Genomic DNA, 10,687 nt, shown 5'->3' with positions numbered 1-10,687 from the left:
TGCTGTACTATTATTATCATCATAACAGTCCACTGTGTGAAGTGTTGGTTACCCTTCGTACTGTGGTTTATTACGGTCCGTTCTGCCGTATAAAGTAGTGTTCTGTTTCCTGTGTCGTCCAAAGTATCTTGTTCAATGGTCATCACCTTTACCAGGGTGTGTTTCTGTGGGCTGAATGATGCGTGACTTTTGTTGAGATGATGAAAGTCTCCTTTAAAGCTTTAAATCTCTTTCGACATGTCTCCAAGACTCCTCTTGTTCTGTCTGTTCACTTTTAAATGTAAGTAGATTCCTCCTCCTAGGTAATCTAGATCTGTGGAGTATTATTTAGTGTGATGGAAATATTAGAAGACGTTCATCCGTGTGCAACAGTTAGACATTATTAATCCAGCTAATGTTATAAACTATGTTTATCTGGAAACAAGGCAAAATAATTTAATGTAGTCTCTGCTCATGTTAAAGCACAGTTACTGTTAATCCGCTGCATGCAACAGATTTGGGAGAGTTTATCTTTTATATTTATTGATTAACATTGCAAATTATTAGAAATCATGCAGTGATTTTCAGTTCCCTTTGTATGGAATTGCTGCACACAACAGTAGATTCCGAGATAGATTGATATTATATGAGTTTTGTGTTTGTTGTATTATTTATGTTTCCCTAAAGTGTGAATGTGTTTTCCAGCTGTGTGTCCATCCATCGTCCAGTCTCCCGCTGTAGTGAAGGTTCTTGCTGGTGGAAGAGCTGTACTGAAGTGTAACCTGGTGGATATTATGGCACTTTGTGAACATGTCTCATGGTATAAGCTGCATCCAAGAACCAAAGAGCTGAAACAAAGCAGTGTCGTTATTAATGGTCCAGGGGAGAAAAAGGGACTGTGTCTGGGGATCATCTACAACACCACTGGGGAAGATTCCGGCGCATACTACTGCAGTGCTGCTCACAGCATTATTTTATACACTGGCAATGGCTCCAGGCTCATCGTGAAAGGTCAGTTTCTATCTATTAGTGCATTCTGCATCATAAAAATGGGCCAAGTTCTTGCAGTCAGTGATATACTATTACCATCACACAGCTGCACTCCACAAACCCTAGATTCAAGACCCCGGTCCCTCTCTGCAGTTTGTCCATGCTCTTATTCTATTGCTGTCTGAGCAGTAATATAAAATATAAACTATTTTTCATAAAAAGAAACAGATGGACTGTAGTTGTAGAACAATAGGAGAACGGACAGTGAGTGTAGATACTCACTCCTCTGTAATTAGAAAAAGCACAGGAAAGCTCCTGTAACTCTATTCCAGTCAATGAGCTGATGCTGCCAATGGCATGAAGACTAGGCTGAGAAATGCTGGAATGTTTATTTAGAAATACACACAGTGAGCTCAAGAAGTTCAAGGCACAAGAAAATAGGACACAGTCAATAAAAAACAAGCAGGCAAAGTCTAGCTTTTCTATAATTGAATAATTTTACAGTAAGGCAAGGCAAGGCAAGTTTATTTATAGAGCACCTTTCATACAGAAGCAATTCAAAGTGCTTTACAGAAAAAGAAATTACATTAAAAGCCAGAGTAAAATCATAAATTCCAATAAGACAATTACATAAAAAGAGTAAAATGATTAAAATGATTAAAACAATTTAAAATGACAATAAATGAAAAGAAATAAAAGAAATAAAATGCCGTTACAGAAAAGTGCAGAATATTTTAAACTGAGCTGTAAGCCTGCTCAAACAAGAGAGTTTTAAGTCTTGATTTAAATGTGTCTAACGTTGGGGCACTTCTAATATTCTCAGACAGCTGGTTCCATTTAAAAGTGGCATAGTAGCTAAATGCTGCCTCTCCATGTTTAGTTTTGACCCGAGGCAGGACTAACTGACTAGTTCCTAAAGATCTGAGATCTCTGCTCGGCTCATATCTCTGTAGCAGATCTGATAAATACGCTGGTCCTACCCCATTGAGACATTTATAAACCAGTAATAACACCTTAAAGTCTATTCTATAACAGACTGGTATCCAGTGTAAGGATTTGAGGATGGGGGTGATATGATCTCTTCTTTTGCTCCGAGTGAGAACTCTGGCAGCTGCATTTTGAATCAGCTGAAGCTGTTTAATGGTCTTTTTTGGAAGTCCAGCTAAGAGACCATTACAGTAATCAATCCTGCTAGAAATAAAAGCATGGATAAGTTTCTCTAGGTCTGGTTTAGTCAGAAAATCTCTAATCTTACTGATGTTCTTAAGATGGTAAAATGCTGATCTAGTAACCGCTTTAATATGACTACTAAAACTGAGATCTGAGTCCATTGATACACCAAGGTTGCGAGCCAGTTCTTTAGATTTGAGGGCTCTCGAGTCCAGATACGTAGCCAATCTTTGTCTCTCAGTGCTATTCCCAAATAGTATAATCTCAGTTTTATCTTTATTCAGCTGCAGAAAATTGTGTCCCATCCAGTTTGTGATGTGTTCAAGGCACTTGCTTAATAGGTCAACTGGGCCAGAGTCGTTTGGGGACAGGGCCATGTAAATCTGAGTATCATCTGCATAGCTGTGATAGGACAGCCCATAGTTCTGTAGAATCTGGCCAAGAGGAAGCATATATAAATTAAATAAAAGTGGACCAAGAATAGAGCCCTGGGGGACACCACAGGTTACTGGCATGTTCTCTGAAATATTATTTTCTATTTCTACAAAGTAGTTCCTGCCTTCCAGGTAAGAAATGAACCACTTCAGGACTGTTCCTGAGAGTCCAACCCAGTTTGCGAGTCTATCTATAAGAATCTTATGGTCAATGGTATCAAAGGCAGCACTAAGGTCAAGAAGTAATAGAAGAGATACCTTTCCAGCCTCTGTATTTAAGCGGATGTCATTAATTACCTTGATTAGAGCAGTCTCAGTGCTGTGATTAGACCGGAACCCGGACTGGAATTTGTCTAGGCTACTGTTTATGGACAAGAAACCAGTGATTTGCCTGAAAACTATTTTCTCAATGATTTTGCCCATGAACGGTAGATTAGAAATTGGCCTGTAGTTACTTATCAGAGAAGATTCTAAATTTTTCTTTTTTAGAAGAGGCTTTACAACTGCAGTTTTTAGTGAGCTCGGAAAAACCCCCGACATGAGTGAGGTGTTTACAATGTGGAGTATGTCTGGTGCTATAGTGTGAAACACACTCTTTAAAAAATTGGTTGGTAGTGTGTCAAGACTGCAAGTGGATGATTTGAGATGATTAACTGTGTCAGTTAAAATATTACTATCAACAGTACTGAACTCTGACATTTTAACTAAGGAGTTTTTATGAGGTGATGGAGAGGGTACAGACTCATTGTTGGATATAGATGTACTAATCGCTTGTCTGATATTCTGGATTTTAGTGTTAAAAAAGAATGCAAACTCATTACATCTCTCAGTTGATACTAATTCAGGGGCCATTGGTGTGGGTGAGTTAGTAAGTCTGTCGACCACGGTGAAGAGGATTTTGCTGTTGTTAGTGTTATTGTTGATGATACTAGAGAAATAGGATTGTCGTGTTTTGCATATTGTCGCGTTGTATTGACGTAGCCTATCTTTGTAGATTTCTTTGTGAAAATGAAGACTTGTTTTACGCCATCTGCGTTCTGCCTTGCGACACTCCCTCTTTTGGATTTGAACAACAGAAGCATTTCTCCATGGTGCTTTCTGTTTGCAAGACAAGGCCTTCATTTTAACTGGCGCAATCTCATCCATTACACTGACAATTTTTGTATTAAAACTATTCAGCAAATCATCAACAGAGTTGGATCGTTCACATGGTGTAGTGCACAATTTACTCATGAAAAGTGTAGCTGTGCAGTCCTTTATAATCCTTTTCTTGACACAAACTCTTCTATCTCTGATGACTGGTGAGGCCCACATATCAAAGAACACACAGTAGTGATCTGACAGTGCGACGTCCTTCACAGTCACTGATATGTTGAGACTCTTTGAGATAACAATATCCAGCGTGTGACCATGACAATGAGTACTCCCTGTAACATGCTGTGAAAGACCAAAAGAGTCCAATATGGCAAGTAGTTCCTTGGCAAAACAGTCCTTGGGATTGTCGATATGTATGTTAAAGTCACCAGCAATAACAAAATGGTCAAAGTCTGTAGAAATAAAGGACAGCATCTCTGTAAATTCATCAATAAAATTAGTGCTGTACTTCGGAGGCCTGTAGACAGTTACTAGTAATATCTGTGGTGTCCCTTTCAAAACTACACAGAGATTCTCAAATGTTGTGAAGTCTCCAAATGATAACTGCTTGCACTGAAAAGAACCATGGAACAAAGCAGCTAGACCTCCACCTTTTCTGCTGGCACGAGATGCATTTAAAAAATGAAAATCTGGAGGAGCCGACTCCAATAAAACAGTTGCAGCACTACATTCATTTAGCCAAGTCTCAGTTAAAAGTATAAAATCAAGCCCATGTGCTGTAATAAAATCATTAATTAAGTGTGATTTGTTTGTGAGAGATCTGATATTTAGAAGAGCTAACTTAGTAACTTGTGCACTTTGCCACAGAATCTCTGTTTCACATTTTATTTGCTGTAGATTGGCTACATTCACAGAATCTGACCTGAACTCTCTGTTCTTTCTCTCTCTGATAAGTACTGGAATGGGAGAGATTACAGGCATCAAAGGTCCAAGCTTGTTTTGAAAACATGTACTGCTGACATCATCACTGCAGCAGCCAGGACCCGAAAAACATCACTTTTCTTTGCCCTTATCAGCTGACGAAGCTGTGTGAAGCTCCTGCTGGCGATGGGGCCGTGAGCGAAGCTGCCTTTCCGGGGGTTGAGGAGCTTGTCTTTTCCGTTGAGGTGCTCTAGGTGGTGATGGAGTGTGATTATTCTTAGGGGACAGTCTGGGGGACTGCAGTGGAGAAGTGGCAGTAGATGATGGTGGAGTAGAAGCTGGGGTGGTTCTTCTTTGCACCTGAGGGCTGGCTGACAGGGAAAGTGACAGCCTTGTCCCAGCCGAAACCAGCTTCTCCATGGCTGCTGGGAGGTTCAGGTGGGGTGATGTGGGGGGGGAGATAGAGGACAAGGAGGATTCCTCTTGGGGTTTTGGTGTCTCTGGCAGCTGATAGAGTTGGTCATTGCCACTCATGTCCAGTGTCTGCTGCTCCCTCAGGTCGTCCTCAGTGGAGAGAGGATGTTCCGGCTCTGACATGGTGTCATCAGCTTGTACAGGAGAGTTCCTGGATGTTGATGCTGATGCGCCACCCCCAAGAGAAGTAGATAGATTGCACACTGAGAAAATGAGATTGTCTGTCAGAAGTTTAACACCCCTCTTGTTTGTGTGCAGTCCGTCTCTCCTAAAAAGTTCTCTCTTCCCAAAAAACAAGTTAAAATTGTCAATGAAGTTCAGTCCATTTGACCTGCAGCTGTTCTGTAGCCATGTGTTTAATCCCAGTAACCTTGAGAACATATTGGTGCCTCCTGCAGGTAGAGGTCCACTGATGAAAAATTGTATGTTGAACCTACTGAGTGTGTTAATGAGGTCATTAAAGTCTCTTTTTAAAACTTCAGACTCCTGCTTGATAGTGTCATTCTTTCCAACGTGTACAATAATCCTCTTCACATTGGTGTACTCAGCCAGTACAGCTGGAAACTTTGCAGTAAGTTCAGGCACGGTGATGTTTGGCTCGCATCTCACTATGAGTTTTGGGTTTGTTACCCCATTAACAGTGTCATCTCCAAAGATCAGGGTGTCTGCAGTAGGTTTGTTAGAGTTTTGAGACTGACTGACACTTCTGGCACTTTCTGTGCTGTGTTCACTGCGTTTGTGATTCTCACGAAGGGCATGCAGTGGTTCAAACCTGTTTTTCAGCTGCAGTGAATAAGACCGGTTTTCTGGTTTGGGTCTGTGCTGTGCTCTCTCAGCAGCAGTGTTAGGTTTAGCAGCTGAAATCCCTGGACCAGCTGTGGTACCAGGAGTAGAGGACGAGACTACAGAGCTATACAAAGCACGGCGCTTGGGTCTAGCTTCAATCTGCACCCATTGCCCGTCTCTAGTTGTACTCACAGCAGTGTTGCCATTTACTCAATCCTCTGGTCTAGATCTGTGTCCCTCCACTGTCCGCTGCTCCGTTAGGTCCTCAGCCCACTGTCTGCTGCCCGTACTCCCACTCACTGTTACTCCTCGCGCAGGTCCGACATGCCAGTCCTTAAACTCTGATAACAGGTTCCGAAAATCCCTTTCCAAAGCTGACATTCTCTGTAGAAGTCCGTAGCAATTCTGACAGCACATGTGTTGAACAAAATGAAGAGGCATTTCACAAGTTTCTTCTACTGTAGCCTGATGAAATATCCTGGTTGTTGGAACAGTCCTGGTTCCTAGAGCAATCACACTACTTTAAAAAGTATCAAAAGCAGAAAATATCCAGTTTTGGCTTCGTAGTGCTGCTGATTTGTGTATATTTAAAAGCTCAGATACTCTATCACAGGAAAAACAAGTCGGTTTTGAAAAAATAAAAGGAAAGAAATAGAAGATAGCAGAGCTAAGCAGCAAAGCGTCTGAACGGCAAGGAAGCAGGAAGCAAGCTCACAGTACACTGTGAATAACTTGACATTTTAACATTTTGAATTAAATTATCTTCTAACATAGGCTTAGTATACATTGTGGACACTGGGGATGCAGGGGACATGTCCCCATCAGTTTCTGAAAGGCTGATGTTGTCCCCACGGTTTTTAAAGGTTTAGCATAGAAAAATATTATCAAAAAGAGCTCCTCGTGAATTCTGCCCACGTAGCTGCTCCAGTCCAGTCCAGATTCTCATTCCCAGAGGTTTTCAAAGCAAAGTTAATAAGTTGACATGGGGACTCTCAGGTGGTGCAGTGGAGTAAGTGCTGCCCCTGTCACATGGAAATCACTAGTTCAAATCCAGGTGATTGGGCAGCACAGTGGCACAGGAGGTAGTGATGCAGTCACACAGCTCCAGAGTCCTGGGGTTGTGTGTGTGTGTTGCCCTGCACAGGACTGGTGCCCACTCCAGGGTGTTTTCCTGTCTTGCGCCCAGTGATTCCGGGTAGGCTCAGGCCCCAACCCAACCCTGAACTTGATAAGAGCTTACAGGCAGTGAATGAATGAATGAAATACAGGTGAAACCTAATCTCAGCCACAGACGCTCCACCAGAGTCTGATACTTTTAGTGCACTAACCTAGCCTCAGTGTCAGGATTCTGCCAGCTGCATTCTGATTGGTTCTCCGTAAATCCGCATATACGCACTTCTGTGTATCGTTTTGTACTGGCTCTTGTATTGGTCCAAAATGAATTGCCTTCTTCTACACGTCATGCCAAAATATCAGAGCTGTGATTGGTCCTTTTGTGTGCAAGTTAAATTACTTTTCCTGCAGTAGTAGGTGGTTCTTGGGCATGTTAAATGACAAAAGGCACCAGACTCTCTCTAGAGATTCAGACAGTGCAAGACTAGGTGATATCTCAGTTGTCTGAGGCCAGGAATCCTAGAGAGCAAAGTTGGCCCCGCTGTCTAAGGTCTAAATGGGTAGGACAGCCCCTCTCCCCCATTTCTCTGCTCACTGAGTTAGCTAGCACTGGCCTCTGTCAGGTGATGTGACAGATGTGGGCAGTTTACATTCTCCTTATGGGTTTTAAGCTGTTTGTTGGAATTGCCTTAGAAGCAGTTTAATAACAAGTAGTGGATTGTCTTCAGGTAACAATCAGGTGAGAAAGGGGGGGGGGGGGGGCGTTGTGTAAAACATAAATAAATACAGAATACGATGATTTGCAAAACCTTTTCAACTTGTATTCAGCTGAATACACTACAAAGACAAGATATTTAATGTTTAATGTTTTTGCAAACATCACTCAAGTGGAATTTGAGGCCTGCAACACATTCCAAAAGTGTTGGGATCGGGGCAACAAAAGACTGGGAAAGTTGAGTAATGCTCAAAAAACACCTGTTTGGAACATTTCACAGGTGAACAGGTGAATTGAAAACAGCTGAGTGTCATGATTGTGTATAAAAGCAGCATCCCTGAAGGGCTCAGTCATTCACAAGCAAGGATGGGACGAGGTTCACAACTTTGTGAACAACTGCATGAGCAAATCATCCAAGAGTTTAAGAACAACGTTTCTCAACGTACAGTTAGAAGGAATATAGGGATTTCATCATGTACAGTCCATAATATCATGAAAAGATTCAGAGAATCTCTAGAAATCTCTGCAAGTAAGAGGCAAAGCTGAAAATCAACATTGAACGCCCCTGACCTTCAATCCCTCAGACGGCACTGCATTAAAAACCAACATCATTATGTAATGATATTACCACATGGGCTCAGAAACACTTCAGAAAACCATTGTCAGTGAACACAGTTTGTCGCTCCATCTACAAGTGCAAGTTAAAACTCTACCATGCAAAGCTAAAGCCATACATCAACAACACCCAGAAATGCTGCAGGCTTCTCTGGGCCCGAGCTCATCTGAGATGGACTGACGCAAATGGAAAAGTGTCCTGTGGTCTGACAAGTCCACATTTCAGATTGTTTTTGGAAATCATGAAGGTCGTGTCCCCCTGGCCAAAGAAGAAAAGGACTGTCTGGACTGTTATCAGCATAAAGTTCAAAAGCCAGCATCTCTGATGGTATGGGGGTGTGTTAGTGCCCATGGCATGGGTAACTTGCACATTAATGCTGAAAGGTCCATACAGGTTTTGGAACAACATATGCTGCCATCCAAGCAATGTCTTTTTCAGGGACGTCCCTGTTTATTTCAGCAAGACAATGCCAAACCTCATTCTACACGTGTTACAACAGCATGGCTTCATAGTACGGGTACTGAGCTGTCTCCCATTGAAAATGTGTGGTGTATTATGAAGCGCAAAATACAACATCGGACACTCCAGACTGTTGAGCAACTGAAGTTGTACATCAAGCAAGAATGTTAAAGAATTCCACCTACAAAGCTTCAACAATTAGTGTCCTCTGTTCCCAAAACTAATTGAGCATTGGTAAAAGGGAAGGTGATGTAACACAGTGGTAAACATGCCCCTGTCCCAACTCTTTTGGAATGTGTTGCAGGCCTCAAATTCAAAATGAGTGAATATTTGAAAAAAAAAACAACAATAAATTTTTTGTTTGAACATTAAATATCTTGTCTTTGTAGTGTATTCAATTGGATGTATATTGAAAATCATTTGCAAATTTTTTGTTTTTATTTATGTTTTACACAAGGTCCCAACTTCATTGGAATTGTGGTTGTAATAATTGGGACAACATTTGGCAGTTCTGTAAATAGAGTTAAAGTAAATATATCAGGTTTAACTGTAGGTAAGAAAAAGCAAAATGCAGCACATAATAAAAAATAGAATAGAATACCTAAATCCCAGATAACTGTCTGTGAAAAAAACTGATATGATGATAGTAACGTGAACATACTGTATTATGTCTCTCAACCCCAGAGCCCAGTTCCCAGCCCACCGTGGAACTGTACGTCTCAGAGGAGAGAGACAATCAGGACCTTTCTCTGCAGTGTGTAGTGATGGGGGTCACTCCCGTGGAGGTCTGTATTCACTGGGATTTAAAACACTCTAAAGTGACTGGCTGGATAGAATCTGGCTGGAGAGATGACAGCGATTCAGCCTCAGAGTTCACCAGGGCTCATATCACATTTCCCCCTGAGAGAGGGGTGGATGAAGTTGAGTGTGTTGTTGAACTGGACGGCAAAACATTCTCCCAGACCCTGAAAAGAGGTGGTAACCAGTCATTACTTCGGAAATTAAAATTAACAACAGTAAATGTCTCCCTAAGTGCATATCATTACTGTCGGCACAAAATCTATTACAAAATCAAAACACTTAACAATATTGGTCCACAAATAAGCAGATATTAATATGTAATGCTTCATTATTTCCTGATATATTGACCAGTGTTGTGTGAACAGTGCAATATTGTAAAGTTCTACCAAATTACTTTACAAGAAGGGAAGGAATTAAATTTCCCCATTTTAGGAGTCAGGTTTCAGCAAGGTCTGCTGGGTCTAAAAATTGATCACTGGAGGAGGGTGAACAGGTCATGGGACTAAATTTCCTCAGAGTGCCTTCCCAGGCTTAGGTACACCTCACTCCAACTTATATCAATGGACAAGACTTTATGAGACAATCAAAAGGATACGACACTCGACGGCATGGAAGTTTTAACTGAATGTGCAATTTTAAATCAAACATTCATAGTTCAACCCAGAAGAAACAGCATGGACCAACAGTGCCTCCAGGTGGACATTTGGGAAATTGTATGTCACAAAAGCACCCCTTTGTTCCGTGTCTCTTAGAGGTGTCCTACAATCCCAACAAAATACAAATAAACGGCCTGAAATGCCCCTAGCCCTAAACATCAATGCTAATTCTCTACCTCTAGAGTTGGAGGGAGCTACCCATCCTGATTCAACATGATTGAATTGAATTGAATTGAATTTATTGTCACATACAAAGTTATACAAGTACAACATTGCAGCGAAATTATATTCCGTCTGTCCACTCACCCAAACAGAGGTTGGGGGTGTGCAACAGACGTGATGGCAGCAGGTGCCCGCTTCATCTTACAGTTAGAAGAAACAGCTGGATTACAACAGGGAAGTGGTGGTAAAATAAGAAGGTCACAGACTGTGCCTTAGGAAGCACAGTGTGTGATCTTGAAAATAACAGCACCTATGG

At 41.5% G+C, this 10,687-nt stretch overlaps 1 protein-coding gene across 1 annotated transcript; it reads left to right on the top strand.

Moving 5' to 3' along the window:
- The first annotated feature begins 237 nt into the window (after positions 1-237).
- LOC136700232 (titin-like) lies at positions 238-10,358 on the top strand. The gene is made up of 4 exons (XM_066675515.1): positions 238-280; positions 685-990; positions 9,437-9,730; positions 10,306-10,358. The coding sequence occupies exons 1-4, from the start codon at positions 238-240 to the stop codon at positions 10,356-10,358; spliced, it is 696 nt and encodes a 231-aa protein (XP_066531612.1).
- The last annotated feature ends 329 nt before the right edge of the window (positions 10,359-10,687 follow it).

Source organism: Hoplias malabaricus, chromosome 6, assembly GCF_029633855.1.
Source record: "Hoplias malabaricus isolate fHopMal1 chromosome 6, fHopMal1.hap1, whole genome shotgun sequence".
Classification (NCBI taxonomy): Eukaryota; Metazoa; Chordata; class Actinopteri; order Characiformes; family Erythrinidae; genus Hoplias; species Hoplias malabaricus.
This window is presented reverse-complemented; position numbering and strand designations above follow the sequence as displayed.

Excerpts from the sequence above, each read along its gene's own strand:
- LOC136700232 (XM_066675515.1), top strand. The coding sequence starts at position 238 with ATGTCTCCAAGACTCCTCTTGTTCTGTCTGTTCACTTTTAAAT. Across the intron at positions 991-9,436 it reads CTCCAGGCTCATCGTGAAAG|AGCCCAGTTCCCAGCCCACC; the intron begins GTCAGTTTCTAT and ends TCTCAACCCCAG. Across the intron at positions 9,731-10,305 it reads CCAGACCCTGAAAAGAGGTG|AGGTGTCCTACAATCCCAAC; the intron begins GTAACCAGTCAT and ends CGTGTCTCTTAG.